This window comes from Hemibagrus wyckioides, linkage group LG13, assembly GCF_019097595.1.
Source record: "Hemibagrus wyckioides isolate EC202008001 linkage group LG13, SWU_Hwy_1.0, whole genome shotgun sequence".
Taxonomy (NCBI): Eukaryota; Metazoa; Chordata; class Actinopteri; order Siluriformes; family Bagridae; genus Hemibagrus; species Hemibagrus wyckioides.
The window spans coordinates 11,658,320-11,678,839 of record NC_080722.1 but is presented as its reverse complement, the minus strand read 5'-3'; the positions used below and the strand labels follow the sequence as shown (position 1 = coordinate 11,678,839).

At 38.2% G+C, this 20,520-nt stretch overlaps 1 protein-coding gene across 11 annotated transcripts in view; it reads left to right on the top strand.

Annotated features, from left to right (window-relative positions):
• The window catches only part of svila (supervillin a), a 73,668-nt gene that overhangs the window by 37,636 nt on the left and 15,512 nt on the right, over positions 1 to 20,520 (top strand). For 4 of the 11 annotated variants that reach the window (XM_058406175.1, XM_058406169.1, XM_058406165.1 and 1 more), the window contains 17 exons: positions 1,516 to 2,397; positions 2,771 to 2,944; positions 3,486 to 3,520; positions 4,521 to 4,585; positions 4,780 to 4,916; positions 6,323 to 6,418; positions 7,834 to 8,083; positions 10,159 to 10,501; positions 11,871 to 12,102; positions 14,618 to 14,750; positions 15,734 to 15,778; positions 17,519 to 17,599; positions 18,850 to 18,900; positions 19,199 to 19,367; positions 19,674 to 19,760; positions 20,016 to 20,102; positions 20,209 to 20,386. In XM_058406175.1, the coding sequence (XP_058262158.1) occupies positions 1,516 to 2,397; positions 2,771 to 2,944; positions 3,486 to 3,520; positions 4,521 to 4,585; positions 4,780 to 4,916; positions 6,323 to 6,418; positions 7,834 to 8,083; positions 10,159 to 10,501; positions 11,871 to 12,102; positions 14,618 to 14,750; positions 15,734 to 15,778; positions 17,519 to 17,599; positions 18,850 to 18,900; positions 19,199 to 19,367; positions 19,674 to 19,760; positions 20,016 to 20,102; positions 20,209 to 20,386 (3,045 nt within the window). The remainder of the gene's footprint in view (positions 1 to 1,515; positions 2,398 to 2,770; positions 2,945 to 3,485; positions 3,521 to 4,520; positions 4,586 to 4,779; positions 4,917 to 6,322; positions 6,419 to 7,833; positions 8,084 to 10,158; positions 10,502 to 11,870; positions 12,103 to 14,617; positions 14,751 to 15,733; positions 15,779 to 17,518; positions 17,600 to 18,849; positions 18,901 to 19,198; positions 19,368 to 19,673; positions 19,761 to 20,015; positions 20,103 to 20,208; positions 20,387 to 20,520) is intronic. The other 7 variants (XM_058406174.1, XM_058406173.1, XM_058406170.1 and 4 more) reach the window with 6 other exon arrangements.

Sequence of the window (20,520 nt, the reverse complement as noted above, 5' to 3'; positions counted from 1 at the left end):
TATATAAATGCCTGTTTTGGCCAATCACAAAGAGCGAACGGTGAAAGGTTTGCAGTGTACATCAACATTCAGAGTAAAGTATTTGGTTAGTAAATGAGCTACACAAGGAATTCTTATATCCATGACCAAGAAAAGAAATTGGTTATTTACTTAATGTATTGAGAATCTCCTCAAAATGGGCCTTTCTGTTTAGAACAACATGTGGGTTTAGTGTCTGAATATAAAATATTTACATTGTCCTGGTCTCATTGGATTTCATTTGACTAACTAAACATTTAATTGGTTTAAGGGTCCTCCTGGAAAGTCCTGTGGTATATTTAGTGCCAAGATATCATAAGCTTATTAATGGATATCTAAGTCTAAGCAGGTTTTCCTAATCACTAACCTACCCATTATTTTGGTTATACTGTATGAGGCATGACTTTTAAGGCAGTTCATTTGGTCTCTGTTTAAAGGCCTAGAGGGGGAAAAAGTAAGTAATATATATAATTTAATCTGTGTACTGTACAATAGAGACTTGGTTTTATTTATTATGTGAGTGTGAACCATCAGCCCATGAAAATGGGTCTTATCTTAGACTTGGATGAAGCTTTTACTAACTTGGAGAGTGTAGAAGAACTAGCAAATCAGCTTTGATCCAGACTGAGACTTCTCTCTGGACAATATTACTGGACAGTATTAGAACACTCAGATGCAAAAGTTCAATCTTTGATGGTGCATATGAGATGAAGGATGGGGTATGTGCATCCATGATGTCCTGTTTGTAGAGTCAAAGAAAATTGGGCCTATATAGGTTTCCGGATTCATCCAATGATGCGGGAAAAACTGATTTAGTGAAGCAGCCCACCAAAAAGATCATTTACGGTATTTACAGTAGAAAAGAGTTTGCCATCTGCTTCACCCCTGCTGGGGGGATTACTTTGTTTTGGATGATTAACCTTAGCAAAAATGCCTCATAATCAATTATTATAGTGAAGCTCAGTATGGAGTTCTTCATTTATACATAGTAATGTTGGCTAATGTCCAGCCTGTTGGACAAAAGGCAAAACTTGAAACTTTTCCCTAAAACACCAACTCTGTTTTTGTTTTCTCCATTATTCTTAATCCATTTAAGGTGGATGATATTCAAAATGAGTTATATGAGATGAATAAACTATGAAATTCTGGTTTTACTGCTGCCAGTTGTCAGTAAATCCACATTCACTTTTTCAGCTTCAAGTATTTGTTACAGTACGTCTGGGAATTATTTCAGCTCTAGCACATGTTTCTCATTACTGTTGCCACAGGGATGATGAACTCTTGATACCATATTAGTGTCTAAATGTTTTCCCATAGATTATCAGGGTAACAGTTAGACTACATTTAAATCCAGCCAAGCTTTAATACATGTAATACAATTTGGATCAGAAAAAGGGCAACAAGAACTCGTCACTGCCTTTCTTGCGCAGTGTTTTCTTTTGTTTCAGTTTCTTTATTCATTAACTTGGTGTTAACCTTTTGTCTCTCCTTTTGAAGAATCAGAGTCAGGGAGAGACTGACTCATGACAGGCCATCACACCAAAATGCAGAGCTCAGTACCCCATCAGAATACCCTGTGTACCGCAGTCATACAAAGATTTCCACTACCAACAAGGAACATCCAAAATCCCACTTCCCATTCCGTCCATCCCAGTTGCACCATTCTCGTACTGGGCAAGCTGAGAACCAGGACCCTGGATGCCGTGACTACCTCTCCATTGGCACTGAGCCTTCTTGCCCCCAGGTTTGGCAAGAAGCTGAAGCGCAAGTGGAGGAAACGGGTAGTCCTTCGATGGCAGAGGGGCTTATGAAGACCAGGAAAGCAGTTTTGCCCTCTGAGGTCAGACGGAGAGAGAGAAGTGTCGACGACATCCACCGCGGAAGAACTAATGATATGGATCTGGCCCCATGCCACCAGGGACGCACTGCACCAAACAGAGAGGAAGTCCTAGTAGGAGAGCCCAGAGGAAGGCAGGGACGATGGTCACGAAGGGAGGAGTATACTGAACATGTATCTCGACTACAGGCAACTGAAGAAATGTATGCAAGAGCCAGGCAGGGCCAGGAGAGAGCTCCCAATGGCTGGTATAACCAACACGGAACCAACTGTCAGCCATCAGGTATCCAAGGTGTTGCTCCTGCATCAAGTGGTAGATGGGCTCCAGATGCAACCAAACATATGAGTCTATATGTACCAGACTCTGGGAAACCTCAAACCACTCTTGCAGCCACTAGCCAGGAAGCCATCCGCAACAGAGAGGCCGTACCTCAAGAGACCAGGGCCACCAGAGACCATTCTCCAGTGGACTTGAAAGTTTCTGTAGCTCAATTACGCCACTCCTACCTTGAGAGTGCAACAAACTCCCAAAAACCTGAACAGTATGTGGTTCCTTAAATCTACTGCGCCGTATTCTTCTGGGACTAACCTTAACCAGTACTAAAATGGCTTGGATTAACCTCCTAAACAAGAGACTGCAATAAATCTGAAATTAACTGCTTGCTGTTCTAACTGCAGTAATTCTAACTATGGATAGTTTCTTTATTAGTTTCTTATTAACTCCTCTCAGCCTTGCAATGTGGCTTGAGTCTTTTTTTTGCCTTATTAATCTTTTAGCTGAAGTCTGGTAGCTTTCCAGCCTTTTCTGAATGTCTTGATCCTGCACTGATGTGATTTTTTTTTTTTTTTTTTTTCTTTCTTTTTCCCTTCCTTCATCCAATGCTTCTCTTTGCTTACTCCATCCTGTTGTGATAGGGTAGAGTATTTTCCTGCGTCCACTGAGGTGCCCTGGAGAAGTGAACGAAGGGGCGGCAGAGCTTCCCGCCGCCCTCGGAGATACATATCTCCCCATGCGAAAGAGACTAGAAAGACTTCTGAGAGGTTTAGAACTCAGCCAGTCACATCAGCTGAGTGGCAGGAGTCTGATAGGTGGGGTGGATGAGAAAACCGATCATGCATGATCCATAGAGAATGTTGCACTTAAATGTGATCTGTACAATGTGCTTGAGTTCTGTTGAGTTGGAGTGGTGTATCCTGTAAGGTGCAGATTGGCTTGCTTTTTTTTAACATTTAGTTCCTAATCATAGTATTCCTCCTCACCAACAATTACATAGTAAGCACATTACTAAATGATTGCAGATGCAGTGATGACTATAATACATTGTATCAGCAGTTTATCCAATGTTTTTATAAAGGGTCATTGTAGCACTTTAGTGTGTTATATCTGGATTTTTGGTTTAACTGTGTGTGATTTGCCTAACAACAATCCTGCTTTTAATCTGCTACTTCTCTCCTGTTCCTCTCTGTCAGTATAAAGCTTGCTGATTGCTCACTTATACTGTAGCTATTCAGGTTTCTGTCCTCTTCCGTTTTATTGATTAACTCATTAGCTTGCTATGCTTAAGTGGATTTGATTTATTTTTTTTAGGGGGGTTTGGATGTCCTAAGATTGTGTTTGTGCATTCCACAGGTCTTGCCCAATCCCAGAACCACAAATCACTGAAGGTAACTTATTGTTGTTTTTAATTAATCTGGAACTGTTGCTGCACATAAACTGTGTTTTTTTTTCCGTGTTTGCACAACAGATTTGTTCTTGCACTTTCCTTCTGAAAACAAGTCTTTAAATGTATTTTAGCGGCTTGTTAACACACTTGGGAGGAATGCTTTTTCGAACAGGATGATGTAACCTGATTACAGGCCATCAAGAAATTTGCTTTGATTTCAGATCTGTGTGCACACTGCTGAATGAGGTTATGCAACTGCGAGTCTCATCAGTGTTTCAGACTCGACCAGCTGTTTTCTGGGTATAAGGGATAGGCTCAATGTCAGTGCACGATAATATTTAAAATGCTAATATTAATGTTGCCTTACTTCTGATACTTTCTAATAATGGTCCATCATTGTTTAATAGCTCAGTATTAATCAAAAGTTATGTTTTATTCCACCTTCACATGCTGAATGAACGAACAACCAATGGTACTTTTTCTTTTTTTTTTGGAAAAATAATTATTTAAAAAAAGTTTTCATATCTTCACCAGAGAGAAGGATATTAAAATATTCATATGCCACTGAATTGCAGCACAGTGCTGACAGTCCTATCTAACAGTGTAGCTGAACAAATGTTCCTACCCATAGCTCGAGGCTGTGTCAGATAACCATTCTTTACAGATGATGTCAGAACTACGGTATCGTCCCACCTGCTGGCCTGAGATCTTGTCCAAATTAAGTTGCAGTAGCCTGCAGCTTCGTAACAGCTGGTTATGGCCAGTGACCTAATTAGAAGGCCTCCACTTGTTGACAACAGAAATAATTTGCCTGTAATTGGTTCGAGAGTGAAAAGCAGGAATGTGTTTCTCTGTGCCTAAAATCTTTTCACCATGTGTGCTGCACTTCTTGTGTTGCCTTTGTGAGCTATTTGCTTTGAGAAGCCTGTTCTCACGAATATTCCTTCCAACTTGATTTCTCTCCTTTTTTTTTTTCTTGGTCATTCTCCCTCTTTTCCCAGTGGATGAAGAGAAGTTGGATGAGAGAGCAAAGATGAGTGTTGCTGCCAAACGCTCTCTCTTCAGGGTATGTGTGTGAATGTGTGTCTGCCTGTTTCTGTGTGTTGGTATGCTCAAAAGTATGCACACATTTTTGTAGCACTACTCAGACTTTCAGCTGCACACGAAATCACTGATGCCTTTTTTTTTTTTGTATGTTTTATGAGCAATGGGAAGATATTTATCTTTCATTTGTCATGTGGCGGTTTTACTGTGCTTCAGGAGCTGGAGAAGAGTGTGGATGGTGCAGCTTTAAAGGCACAAAATCAAAATGCTGCTTTAGCACGCAGACTGAGAAGAGGTCAGGACCGCTACCGTACCCAGCCCGTCACATCAGAGGAAGTTGTCATTGCCGCTACGTAAGAAGACAAACACAAAGCACAGTTCACAGAGCACACTCTTTTCCTTTCATGCCTCTCCACTTGTATGAGTGTCTGTCATATAAGACCTTTACATATAAAAACAACTATAGTACATAATCAACTAAAAATGCTCAGTATGGCAAAAAATATTATCATATCGCAATTCTTGAAGAGATTTTAATAGAATATTTATAGCAATATTTACGTTTGCAAACACGGAGTCAGAGAAACAGTAATGGAGTTCAGTGTTACTTTTATGTAACAACATAAAACATAAATGTTAAAATGCAATAAGCAAAATATTTGGTTAAAAAATATCAATGTATTATGAACCTGATCATCTTTTTTTTTTTTTTCGTTCCAAAAATGTATAGATGATACCTTGAGATTCAGTTATTGTCCACATTAAACATCAGAATAGGAGAGAACATGTGACTTTGACTGTAGCACGGTTATTGGTGCCAGATGGACTGGTTTAAGTATTTCAGAATATCTTCTTGGATTCATAGGCAAAATAATCTCTAGAGTTTAAACAGGGTGTTATGAAAAATGAAAGCTGTCAGAAAGCGGCAGTTCAGTGGGTGGAAGCGGCGTGTTGATGAGAGAGCTCAGCGCTGACCTGTGGGATACAGTAACTCGGATAAGCACTTTTTACAACCATAGTGAGCAGAAAAGCATCTCATCAAACATAACGCTTAAAACCCTGAGGTGGACCCATTACAGCAGCAGAAGAGCACGTCAGATCCCACTTCTGTCAGCCAAGAACAGAAAGCTGAGGCTACAGTGGGCACTGATTTACCATAACTGGACAATGAAAGATTGGAAAAAGACCAGGCGAGGTTTTTCCAGTACTTCAAAATCCCAGGAGATCAGCAGATTCTGAAATACTCAGGCTAGTCCTTCTGGCACCATCATTCATGCTATGGTCAGATCACTGGGCTCATATTTTTCCCATTCTGATGTTTGATGTGAACAGCTTGTATCTACATGATTTTATGCATTGTATTAATGGCTGAGTAATAATTGATTGAGTTGATTGGTTCGGTGTAGAGCCGTTCCAATTAAAGTACTTTTTAATGATGGTTTCCTTAAATGTAGGTTAGTCTAATGAGTTTAAGAGTTTGGAATAGCATTATTTTTTCCATTACAAATGGCCCTCCTACTCAGTTGCGATCTTGAGAGTTATTTGTGCTGAGTTAGTTTGATCAGGTAGTTATTTAACTTTATTGACATTCTCTATCGACACTGACCTGTCTGTTGTACTGTGACGTCTTTTCAGACTGTCTGTGGTCATTTAGGCAAATCTACCCGTCACATCCCTTTGTACTTATTTCTGATTTCTCTCTCTCTTTTGCCTTTCTTTTTTTATTTTCTCATTCTTTTTCTTCTCTTGTCCTGTGAAGTTCCCCTGGTCCTTTGTCCCAGACTGTATCTGTTCATTCTTCAGTAACACGTGTTCCTAGTCCCACTGTAGTCAGCAGCACAGTCACCCAACACAGGTACCTAGGAGTCTGTCTTGTTCTCGCACACACACACCTACACACACGAGCATGTGTGCATGTGTGTGTAGAAGAGGCATGGTCGCTCTAATGGATACTAATGTGTCTAAATGTCATCGCATAAAGCATGTAGATAGCACACTAGTTAACACATGCTCTGTAATGTGAACTCGACGGCTTTGCAATCTGGATGCGGCAAAAGATGCGAAAAGGTCTGTTATTTTTGTAGTGCGTTATTTTTACCGCATAGTATTAACTATGTGTATGTGCAGTGCTCCCTCGTGTGGATTAAACAAGTAGTGTGAGGTTTTTTTATTTTATTTTGTACACTACTCTTTGTAAAGTACCTGGGGCCTCATTTATAAAGAAAAACCTAGAGGTTTATATGTGGATGTGACTTCATTTCTTAAGAGTTTCCTTTTTATTTGAGGGGAAAAAAAGTATTAATAATAATAATACATTTAACACATTCCATGTGCATAATCTTGCTTCTGGAATAAAGCATTGTTGAAGGCTGGTTCTTAAACTATTTTCTGTTTTTTTTTTTTTCCCCTTTTTTTCCTTTATTTTATTTTTTAGTTAATCCACTAAAAGTTAGTAAAGCCACTTCACTTCCTCAATCATTTGTTTATTAATTATCTTAGATGTCTTGAATGTTCTGTTCAGTACAAAATTGATTATTTATTATTATTATGGTTATTATTATCATTATTATTATTATTACAATGAGTGAAAGATGAGCATATTAATTCTTGTTCCTGATCCAAAGATTCATTTATTTTCAGTAACCATTTTACCTATTCTCTGCATTCATGCTGCCCCAAATCATGGAATTTAGGATCAGTTTATCACAAGAACATTTTATAAATAAGATTCCTGGCTTGTTTATATGAACATGCCAAACAGGTCATTTGGCATAAAAAAAAAAAAAAAAAATGGTCGATATCTTGTTACCTTTCTAATAAGCACAGATGTGATTTTTGGTAGAATGAGCAGATTCTTCACTTGTTCACTGTGCTGCAAAGATGTCTGAGACAGTCCTATTCCTCAGCCTCTCATAAGCCCTGCATGTTTGTGCTGTAACATTACAAACATATCTGCTACACTGAATATCTGTCACTGTAACTTATGCACTATTCAGTCACCCTGTCCATAATGAGTGGCATTCATTTCATGTGTATAAACAGGACATTGTTGTGAAAGACTGTCCTGATTTAAGCAGTTTGTGTGAAGAATGACTGTGGCTTTATTGTTGGTCATATTACATTGCGCTGTCCTTGCTGGACTAATTATTTAATCTATTATTTCCTCTACATTCAATGCATGCCTCAGGCAATGTGCAGTTTTATATTTTCCTTTCTCAATGTTTCCTATTTCTCACTCGCAACTTTTCTGTGCTGCAATTTTGTTCTTAGCTCTATGGTGAGGGAACAAGCACGAGAGGCCCGATTGCAGGAGACAGCAGAGGTGGAAAAGCCTCGCCACACTGAAGAAGGCCAGGAGGAGCCTGACCTGTCCACTCTCACCCTGGCACAGAAAATGGCCATCTTTAACAAACTCACCCAGCAGTCCAGTGTCAACCCCGTCCGCCACAAAGACACGCGGTCACGGCGCAGTAACGCACGCTACCAGACCCAGCCTATCATACCCGGAGAGGCGGAGCAGGTGCGGAGAGGTTTTACACTTTCACATTGGTCATTGGTGCACTAATAGATGGATCTAAAATGTGTATACTGGTAATACAGGTGAGCTATGGTCAGCTCTGGAATTATTGCCACCCTTCATGAAAACTAGAGAGAGACTGTATAGTTATAATGAACATGAAAAAACATGCAAATAAACAAGTAGAAAAAGCTGCTTTCAATATTAGTAATCATACATTTAATATCAGTGGAAGTCATCCCTGGACAGAATAACAACACTGAAAATCTTCTTGTAATTTCTTACAAGGGTGGAATTACTTGTAGAAGATCCTGAACTACTTCTCCAAGCTGCATGTTTCAAGCTCCTTCATATTCTTAGGTTTTTATGCATTTGGATTTATCATTCAGTCCCAATGCTTTCTACATGCTTTAATCCCAGAGATATCCATTGCCAAAAAGTTCTCTTTTTTTTGTGAGCTCAACTTCGAATATTGGTTTGGATCGGCAGAGCAAGTTTAGAGCTACACTTTGTTGCCAGAATATTATGAACACCCAATCATCACATCCATATGTTCTTTGTGAACATACCATTATAGATCTAGTCTTCCTTTTCTGTTCTGGGAAGGCTGGCAACTAGATTTTATAGTGTGGCTGTGGAGATTTTTGATCAGTCACAGGAGCATTAGTGAAGTCTGTACCTGATGTTGGGTGAGGAGGCCTGGGGTGCAGTCGGCATTCTAGCTCATCCTGAAGGTGTTTAGTGAGGTTGATATCAGGGCTCTGTGTAGAACACTACATAGTTCTTCCGCTCCAACTTCCATGCCAAGCAGAGCACAGTCATGCTGGAACAAGTTTGGGCCCTTTAGTTCCAAACGTAGGGGACATCTTAATGCAACAGAATACAGACTAGTGTGTGGTTTGTGTGCTTCCAAATTTCCAAACATTTTAAGGAAAGGCCACATGTTGGTGTGTCCTCAAACTTTTTGTCGTCTTGTGCAACACATTCTGGTATTTACGCCGTCAATCTTCATGAGACCACCAGCCACTATGCTGTAGTTATGCAACTGCATCTTGTTGAACCTCTTACTTTTGCTTATTTTTCCAGTTACACTCTGACTTGGCAAGCTACTTCACCATTTGAACATAATATCAGTACCGAAAGAGGCAAAACACAATCTTTTGTTAATAAAAATGTCACTTGACTCAGGGATTGTGTGTACATGACATAAAAATTGTATTTTTGAGGGATAACTCCCCTGGCACGTAGAAGTACAGTGAATAATCAAAATGCAGTGTACATACTGTGTATATAAAAATCACTTTAAATCATTTTTAAAAGATCAGCCAGTGTGTATACTGTCATACCTCCTACCCCTACTGCTTTCACTCCACATGCACACACTCGTACAGCTATGCTTGATGGTTCTCTTTGGTACAGGATGGCTCAGACTCTGATCTTTATGAGGAGGACATGCGGCACTCAGACGGACTGAGTGATCTGGATCATGTGAGAGAGCTGTGTGGTTCTTCTCAGCTGCTTTAGTTTTACTCAGCTCGCAGTAAAACCATAGGCTTGTAGTGTGCTGTTGTGCTTCAGTATTACTATATAAATCATAGTCCCACGTGCTGCTTGTTATGTCATAGAAAGTTGACTAGGACACTGTGCACCTTTTTATACATTCCCGTTGTGTGTTATTTTGTTTAGAGGAGTTTCTGTAAAGTCATGTGTATGTGTTGCAGTTGTGTTTGCTGGAATGTTTTTATATATATATATATATATATATATATATACACACACACACATCTGCACTGGTCTTTGATTGTTGGCTGAATGTCGCACACTGGAGTATTATGGAAAGTATGGAAAATATGTATTTTTAATGTAATTGACTTTAGTAACTTTACTGCAAAAAAAAACCTGAAAGCATGTATCCGATGCATCTTGTGTTAACTGTGGTGGAACATGTGTGCATTTGTGTTCTTGTGTGTTAAGACTTGCAGTCACAAGAATCATCAATTTTGTCTCTTTCTTTTCCCTTTGTCCCTTTTTCCGCTATTATCCTTATCTGGCTTTTTAATTTTTTTGTTTATCTGTAGGTTGGAGGTGGGTCTCATTTCACCTCCTCCGCCTCTGCTGTAAAATCGACCACAGTTTCTACAGTCCATGCAGGTGATATTCACCTGGCCCAACCCAGTGTGTCCAACAGTTATACTGAACAAGATGTTCCACCTTGGCAACAATCACAACCTCTTTCAACACTCCAGAACCGCACAGGTGCATCTGAGCTACCTGGAGCTGAGAGAGAGGAGTCTAACCTGGGTGTGTATGTGAGGAAACTGCCATCTTCAGATAGAGAGAAGCAGCCAGACAGAGTGGCAGTGACTTCATATGACCTCCAGGAGACAGACGGTCATCAGAGATCAAAATCAGCCTTGGCAGGTAGGGTTATTTGGTGTGTTTTCTTTGATGGACTTTTTCATGTTTTTTGGCATTTTTACGTGACAAGGATGTGCAGCAACACTGACAAAATGTTAAATCTGTACCTAATGTGGTTTATGTGGTTTAGCAGCGTTTTCCTGTGCAGTTTTGAAAACAGTAACAGTCTACTTAACACTGATTTAAAAGATAGCACCTCTATAGATTGATCTTTATTTAGCATGCTACTAGCTAACTAATTCACTAAAGTAAGCCAAGATTCCCTTATACACTCCTAACATATTTAGCTACAGTTGATTTTAAATTTTAGGATAAATGTATTGCCCTGAAACAACTTGTAGTTTTTGCATGGGAATAGTTTGTGTCTCTTTATCCTTAGACCAGATCCACAATTATACCAAAACATTTTTGAAATCAGAATTAACTCAAATACTTTACAATCCCAATATCTCGGGCCACTTTTTTCATCAATTGTGTAATTGTAGCTGGCCAACTTCATTCAGGACACCCAACCCAATCATAATTTATTAACAATGTTTTAGAAAAAACAAACCTGTAGCTGGCTCTGCTATGCTAAATAGCCGTTAGGTGCGAAGGAGTGCATGTATGGTCCAGTGACATAGCCTGGTGTGTTCCAGTGTTTCAGTGTTCAGTATCGACATGGTTATAGATCCACCCTGACTATGATAAAGCTGATGACTGAAAGATGAGAATTGAAGTACTTGCATTTACAGAGCAGAACAGTATGGATTCAACTGAAAACCTCTTGCACTGTGCAAGTGTGTGGGTTGCATATCAACTGCTGTGTGAACTATAGGTTAGATTTATGATTATACAGTTTACTTGATGCTGACAAGCCACAGCTTTATTTCTGAACACGGCCATCTAATAAAATAATAAGTTAATGAAATGTACTCATCTGTTTATGAATGTTTTCTGAATATTAATGAATGAATGGTCTTCAACCTGTGAGATGTAGAGCAAGATAAAATGACAACAATCGATAATACCATAACAGATTCAGTCCAGTGCTTAAAATTTGATTTGTCTGCGTTTGACTGTAAACGTCACAGACACAGAACAACTTCCTGCTTTGTCTGTGCTGTTTTTTTTTTGTTTCTGTGGATTTCCTGTATTTGAACGTAAAGCTGTTTTTACCTCTCACACCTGAACTGAACTGAAACTCTGTAAATTAAGCAACACACATTACACATTAGTCACTCGGATCATATCATGACCTCAGCAATAGGCCAGGCAAGGACAGGAGAAAACCACACAACCAACCTCAGTGTCTGTCTGGCTGCTCTCCGTCACTGAACTGAGGCTGTCCTAACGGCTTCCTGTGTGTACGTGCGTGTCAACTGTGCAACAGGTCTTCCTGAGCAGACTCTTTCAGTGAGAGCTGCAGCAGCGCTGAATGCATCTCAGGCGCCGAACGGGAGCACTTCTTTGTCACATCACACACACACTCAGCAATCACACGAGTTGGGCAGAGAAGCCGTCTCGGAGGACAGAGAGAGGACCAGAGAGAGAGAACAAGACGCGGAAGACACAGAGGAGATTTCAGACATCATGTCGGCAAGGCAGATGTCCATCAAAGAGAGGTGAGTTGCTCTGTGCATGTGTGTGCATTCACTTTAAACTGCATTTTGAATGCAACATATATTTTACACGTAAAGGGAAGGAGGAGACTTTTATGTGTATATATTTAAAACACTGGTGTTAGTCTTGGTGTTAGATATTCTCTTATTAGTTCACGCAAGGGAAATAATGATATTGCAGTGAATATCATTCAGTGAATATCATTAACTTGCATCCACTTAAAAGGAAAATTGCAATGCATACTAATGAGATGTGACAGAAGCCAGGACACGTTGGGCATTTCTATATATGGCTGTGTCTCAGGAACATGAGTGTTAATCAGTCATAGAATGATAACTCTACTGTTTACAGGATGTGGAAGCTTCCAGGACATAGTACTCTAAAGCAGTCTGTGGAGACAAACACTTCAGTGTCTCACCCTGACAATATTAACAAATAATGTAGGCTAACTGTTGCGTATCTGTGGATGAGTGTGAGTGAAAAATGTGCTTTCGGGACAAATCTTTGGCCTCCAAATCACCTAGTCGGGGCGTTATATTTATCACTCTGGAGAGAAATTAAGGAAGAAAAATATATTTAAAAAAAAAAAAAAAAAAGTAACCCCATGTGAAAGGTAGCGTCATAGTTTCTTTTTTTTCTGTATCACTTTCACTTATAATTTCACAACAGGTTATGAAAATGACTTAACACTTCATTAAAGTGCAAAAATGCATCTTCACATAGTATTGTGAACAGTGAGATGTCTGCTACTCAATACATTTTTAATTACTGATATTGCCGAAACATGCAAAACCCTATTGAGCACTAGAACAACCCCCCACAGTGTCTTTTTTTTTTTTTTATATATATATATATATATATATATATATATATATATATATATATATATATATATATATATATATATATATATATATATATATATATATATATATATATATATATATTACTATTTTACTCTATTACTACAAGCTCAGAGGTCCAAGAAAAGTTTTCTGTTAGCTGGCACTGAGGTCATCCAGGAAGGCAAGTGATTTTGGAGTTCACAAAATATTGCCATAACACAACCACATTAAGTAGTGAGTGTAGTTTTGTTCATATTGTGTATTGGACCGATGGTGATAACGAAATGCAGGAGTAACCAAGTAAACTTGGTGGTTGGTGTAATACAATAGGAAGAATCTCATATTAAAGTATTTTTAATTTTTTGGATTAAACAATAGTGTGAAATAGTTTATTCCATAATGTGCATCAGTTTAAGGGATGGATAATGTAAGATAAACAAACAAAACAAAATCTCCTGTGTACATTCTTTCCTAATACTTGTCTGCGGCTCCAATCAATTTACTGGTATTTCAGCTGCTGTTGTAAATCATCCCAGAACATTAAAAATGCCCCAGCGACCCGTTATGTTCACTGAACAAGTCATACAGTGACTGTACATCCTACAGTTGTGATTGGGTAACATGGACGTGTCCATTATGTTCTGTTTGGACATGAAACGGAACATGAGCAGTGGTGGCTCATGTGGTTAAGGCTCTGGGTTGTTGATTGGCACTGCTAAGCTGCTAAACTTTTGGGCAACTGAACAAGGCCCTTAATCCTCTTTGCTCCAGGGGCACTGTATCATACCTGCCCCTGTGCTCTGACCCCAACTTCCTCAGCTGGGATATGCGAAGAAAAGAATTCCACTGTGCTGTAATGTATGTGTGGCAATAATAAAGGCTTCTCAAAAGCCATCATTATTTTGCCAAATACTGACTGAACTGGTTATAAGTTCAATTGCATTTGTTCAGGTGTCAATACATTCATTACAGCACTGTTGTTTGTGTATGTGATGATTTTTTTTAATAGGTTTTGTTAAAGGTAATTGTACTATTAATGTTTACAGTGGTAATATCGCAGATATGTGCTATATAAGCTGCAAAGATCGTGTTATTGCGCACAGCGATGCAGGAAAGCGTGAAATAGTTTCATCTCATCATAATAGTAAATAAATTGTGCTAATTAGCTGGTTGCATACCTGGATGTCATTCATCATCACTCTATTGCCTTTCATGACTCATGCTTTTTTGTTGTCATAGATAACCGTGATGTGACATTATGGAGACGTTCTGTCTGCTGCTACAATTAAACAAACCACGTTTCTTAAATGTTTTGTTTACATTTTGCTATTGCCACTACCAAAATTGTAGCTGTCCCAGTCCCAAGAGTTTTGTGTTATAAATGTCACATAGCAATACTTAGACTCTGCGATCCGTCTTTGGTCACAGTGGCGCTAAATCAGCCGTAGTTGAGCATGTCATGTTACATGGGTATATGATTAATCCTATTAATATTCCAGAGTATATCATTTAAGAGCCAATACATATATCCTGCAATAAATAGACTGCTCATCTTGTCCGTCACAAATTTTTGTAACCTCATAGAGTTCAGCATGTGTCCTAGCCGTTATGCTGAAGTATTTGTTGTTGCGCTTGTTTTGACTTTGCCCGATGTGTGTTTGTGTGTGAACAGGCTGGCTCAGCTGAGGAAGAGCGGTGAGGAAGACTGGAGGAACAGGATCAATAAGAAGCAGGATGTTGTCAAAGTGGCCATTTCAGAGAGACATGCTCAGCTGTGGGAGGTGGAGCAGACTTTTAAGAAGAAGGTAAACCTTTTACTCTAGTCAAAAATTAAATAATGCATAATAAATTAATGTTTAAATTAACATTTATATATTCCCCCAAAGTGTAAATGCACTTGAATCATATCCTGCAGATGTAAATCAGATTAACGATCATTTCCTGATCCAATCATTGACATTTATTTATTTTTATTTTATTTTATTTTATTTTTTTAAATTTGTATTAATATTTAGTTTCATAGCAGGTTCTGCAATAATAATAGCAATAATAAATTATTATTATTATTATTATTAATAATAATAATAATAATAATAATAATAATAATAATATAACATTTACCTCTCTGTTTGCATTTACTAATAAACTTCCTGCTCTGGTAACCTAATTCTATTTCCCCCCCTCCATTTCCTTCTGCCCCAGTACATGATTGTTTTCTCATGTGTAATGTGAATTGTTTCATCCTTACTGAAGGATATCCTTTAGACCAGTCACTGTTTTTCCCTTGGGGTATTTAGTTTTTGGGGCAAATGTTAAAGATTCTGGCATGGTCTGGCAAAAAGCAAAAACAGTTGTATTCTCCATTTTGTTTTGTTTTTTGTTTTTAAAAAGGTAGTTATCAGATAACGATAGTAAAAAATTTAACTAAAGCTTTTTAAGTGTAGAGGCAGAAGAATAACTGTAGGATAAAGGGGTACAGATTCAAAAGAAAATTGCTGTAACCATTAGCTCACTGGACATGTTTAATTATTGCTTACTTCTACTGTTTAGTAAATTTATGTTTATTTATTTCTCATATATATATACATTTTATGTGCCATTTTAACAATAGCTTCAAGTATCATACACTCTTAGGAAAACAATGGGTACTTCTAAAGGTTCTTTAAGGGTTCATTTTAAGTGCTCTTGGCTTCCAAAAAAGTACTGTACATACTGTAGAACCTTCCCGCAGAAGGACATGTAAAGAACCCTTATGAGTTTCCTAAGAGTGTATTGTCGCTTTCTCCAGGGCAATGGAATAATAGATGAGTTTGCAGTCTCTGATCAGCTCTGGGTAAGACTGCTCACTGACATGATTTTAGTAATTGTGTCTGGTGGAAAGCACATGCTGTGTGTGTTTGTGTTTCATCTCGAGGTGATGGGTGTGTTGTGCTGTGCTGGTATTGTTGCACTGCTGTTATGGTGACCTGTGCTGACCTTGTTTGCATTGCTTGTGGTGGTGGATTTACTGGTGTTTCTCACTAAGCTTCCATGATGACAACACTGTACGATTTTCCTCTTGCTCTGACGATTGATAGAGCCGCTGTTTTGTTATTCTACTGATCTTCTGTTATTGTGTTTCTATTTTTAAAGGTTGTGTAATATAAACTGTAACTGTCAGTTAATAAAGGGATGCAGGAATTGGAGGTCCTACAATGCTTACTAACTGGAACTGCTAAAAATAATTTATTATAAAATAACTTTAACATAAGTTTGCATTGTTTGTGGTTGATGCAGTTACTGTACATATTGTTAAAGCTTACAGCCTGCACAAATTGCATCATAGCAAAGTTAACTTCCTACAGTTTGGGGCCTTGTAGCATTTGATTTGTATTTGGAGTCTGTGCTAGGCTTTCTATGCAGAAGATTTGCAGTGTTCATTAGAAATCCATCTTCTGCAAAGGCACGTATGGTGGAAATAGTCAGGGTGACCGTAATGCTTGTAGTTGACCATATAACTTTTTTTTATTTGGATTGCATCTTGCATCTGTCCCATTTGGCTTCACTGTACAGTCACCTCTCTCCACTGCAGTATTAATATATTCCATGTACACTTTACTATATGTACACACATGTACTTATAGAGAGAGAAATGGATGGATAGTAAGATAATGTATCGATAAAGTTAGCTAAATTAAAATTTTTTATTGTGTAATGTGAGGCTTAATAGTAGTAGTAATTCATTTGTTAACTTGTCATAATCATTACACAGTTGTGAATCTTAATGTGAATGAGGGATTTGTGTCTACAGCAGGTAAAGAGAAGGGCTGTATTAAATAACCACATGACACATCACTGTAGTGCTTACGTGTTTATACAAATAGATAAATAGTTTGGCCTGGTGAGTCTCCCATCCCTCTGCATCCTTTTTAAATATATACACTACCAGTCAAAAGTTTGGACACACCTTTTAATTCAATGTTTTTTGTTTAGGGATTTATTTTCTACATTCTAGAACAATACTGGAGATTTCAAAACTATGAAATAACACACATGGACTTAAGTAATCCATATGTAATGACAACAAAAAACGGTCAGTTGTTATTTTAAGACATTGCAAAACCCATCAAGCACCATGATGAAACTGGCATCACATGAAGACCATCCCAGGAAAGCAAGACCAAAACTTATCTCTGCTGCAGAGGAGAAGTTCATTTAGAGTTACCAGCCTCAGAAATCACCAATTATCAGCACCTCAGATTAGAGCCGTTATGAAGGCTTTACAGAGCATCAGTAGCAGACATATCTCAATATCAACTGTTCAAAGGACATTATTGTGTATTTTGGCCACCTTCAGTATTGTTTTACAATGTAGAAAGAAATAAACATCAGGAAAGACCATGGAATTAGAAGGTGTGTCCAAACTTTTGACTGGTAGTGTGTATATATAATGTATGTGTGTGTATGTATGTAAATATATTGGCTTTTTATGAGAACGGCTCTCTGTCTTTACTTTTCCTCCTATCCTCTTTTACATTTCCTTATTCTGTTGTCCGTCTTGTTGCTTCCTCCATACTTTTACTGCCTGATGTAGGAGCCTGTCTTTTCTTCCACTTTTTCCTCTGTGCCTGTGAATGCCTCCGAGTCTCTGGATTCCATCGAACCCCTTCCCCAGGTGAGAGAGTGAACAAATGATCTACTGCTCAACCTGGCCCCTAACACACTGCAATTCAAACATAGCTTTTCAGACATTATTCTGTCTTTATCTCTTATTGCTGTATAAATGCATGCAGTACAGGCAACATATATTACTCATGCAATGGGCATCACAGACACGTTCCCTCCATCCCTCCCTCCTACACTTACATCTTCAAAATAACTTTTCTCTCTTTTTTTGTAGCATAAAATAAAATCATTGATTTATTGTTGGGAACTTGGTGCTTTGTTTTTTTTTTTGTTTTGTTTTTTGTTTTAAACACCGCTCTAGTCATGAATAGCTCTGCTCACATGTACTTCCTCTCCTGAACTTTGCCACACACTCCTCCATGAACATGCTTTGTCTTTGTTCATCTAATTGCATGCGCATTTCATTCCAGAGAATGATTTAGGTTCTATAGCAGTAATTAGAGCCCATGGTCTGAATTTGCTGCTGTTGTGTGAGAGGTTACTTGCAGAACTTTCTACACTTAACACTTATTTAACTGAAACACCTACTGCTGTAGAGGACATAGCAGCTCCAACTAGTTTTCTTCTTAATCGACTGACATCAATGCCATTCCATTACTTACATAATTACTTCTGTTCTATTTTATTCTTTTCTGGTATAGTCTATTTTGTTCTGTTTCAATCTCTTGTCACTTTTGTTCTGTTATTTTTCTATTTTGTTTTGTTGGTTTTGTATTGTGATGCATTTGCATAATGCCCTCTTCAGTTTTATTCTATTCACTTTTGTTCTTAATGTTGTGCTTTTGAATTCTATTGAGTTCGATTCTTTTACAGAATAGAATTGAAAATAGCAGAATTTTAAAGCACAAAATATTCCATTTCAGTATATTTTTCTCCCCCTTACCATTCCGTTATATTTAGATCCATTCTCTTTTTATTTTATTGTTGTGTTCTATTTTATTTGTTCTCTGATTTACTTCAGTTCAGCTAAATAAGACACCTGTGCTGAGTGGTAGTGTGTATGTAAGTGTGATTGATGTTTTTATTGATGCTACCGTTAGCTGGAGATCTTTTAATGCTGATGAGATGAGCTAAAAGTGAGAGTTGAGAGTGTCTGTCTGTTGCCTTTGCTGTAATTAGGAACTTCTCTGCTTTAGAAGTATCCTTTTAGTATTATCCTTTCATCTGTCATCTTTTCTTTCCACTCTGTTATCATCTGCTGTATCTTTTCCTCCTCTTCCCTCCCATCCTTCTGTGAAGACACAATCCCTGCTCACACAGGCGGATGAACGTCACCCCTGGAGACGCAAGGTGCCTGGAGTATCTCATATGCACACACGTGTGGATTAAAGTTGCTTAATGCTGCATGGTTCCATGCCCTTTGTTTGAAAGCTGTGGGATGTATTGTTTCATGTTATTTCAGTGGTTGTTACTTATATTTAGTATTTTCATATGTGAATTATATTGTAAAATTATAAACATTCATTTTCCAAAACTTACTGAAGGTTAATAGCACTACAAAGATAAATTGTGTGTTTGTGAAAAACACTATAGAAATGCAGCTTTTTATGTAAAATAACTGGACATTGTGATCCGTATGTTTTTGCAGAGGATTGGAGATGAGGTAGTGGAGAGCCAGCAAATGGAGCGGATAGAGATGTCCATCCAAGAACGGAAGCAGCTCATCACAGCTCAAGAAGAAGCCTGGAAGGTCAAAGGTCGTGGAGCCGCCAATGACTCAACACAGTTTACTGTGGCTGGTCGTATGGTCAAGAAAGGTCAGCGAGTGTCTCATTTCAGCTTGTTCACACACACACAAGCACATTCTTTTACATAATTGCAAAGATCTTTCTGCATTGTGTCTTGTATGAATCATGCTTGTGTGAAGTTCTATTGTAGAATTATTATGCTTATATAAAAAAGGAATTTTTCCTCACAATTATACACTTCTTAATGTTAATGTAAAATACAGGATTTGTGAAAGAGAAATGGTTTTGTTAGCTTATTATATAACAAGTGGCATTTGATTATAGCATTTTTAGGCACAGTCTATACAGTATTTTTGGACTGTTGTTCTGTTTCAGGTCTCGCTGCCCCCATGGTGCTTACCAAGCCAGTGTTTACTCCTGCATCAATCAAAAATAAGAGTGCCATCTCCAAACCTCAGGAAGGTAAATTCCTCATACACCCACTGTGTTGTAACAATGTCTATGTAAGCCTATATTTTCTATATCTTCAAGCGTATGTCTTGATGAAATAAGGCACACTGCTTTTAAACAAGCACATACAGCATGTCTAATCTATTATATTCTTGATTTTATTTTATTTTGAATTATCCTCTTTTAATTCTACCTCTTGTATCGCTGTGTGTGCTTTATGTCTGTCTGTCAAGAAATAATAGCATTTCTTTTGTAATGCTTTTGCAGAGATTGAGGTCAGAGACGATATAAAACTCGAGTCAGACAAGAAGCTGGAGAAGCTGGAGTCTTTCTTGGGTCGGCTCAACAGTAAAGGTGAGCGAGTTCAGCCGCAGGAGCCCTGACTCTAAATATGTAGCTATACTGCAAACTTTTTTTATTCTGAAAGTAAATGTACCTTTTATTTCTGTCCTCGTTTCAGTGGGCGGGCTTCCTGAGTCCACACTTACAGTAACCGAAAAGACAGTTAAAGAGGTCATGACTCTGGACGATGAATGTTTTGATAAGTTTTACAGACACACTGAGCAACTGGCCAATATCAGCAGTAAAGTGGAGATCGACGATGACTTTGATGCCATCTTTGGAACTCAGATGCCAAAGTAAGATAAATTTTCACTCGTGTTTAAGATCTTATTAATGACATATGACATTGTTCTGGGTGTTAATGTTATATACACTATATTGCCAAAAGTATTCGCTCACCCATCCAAATAATCAGAATCAGGTGTTCCAA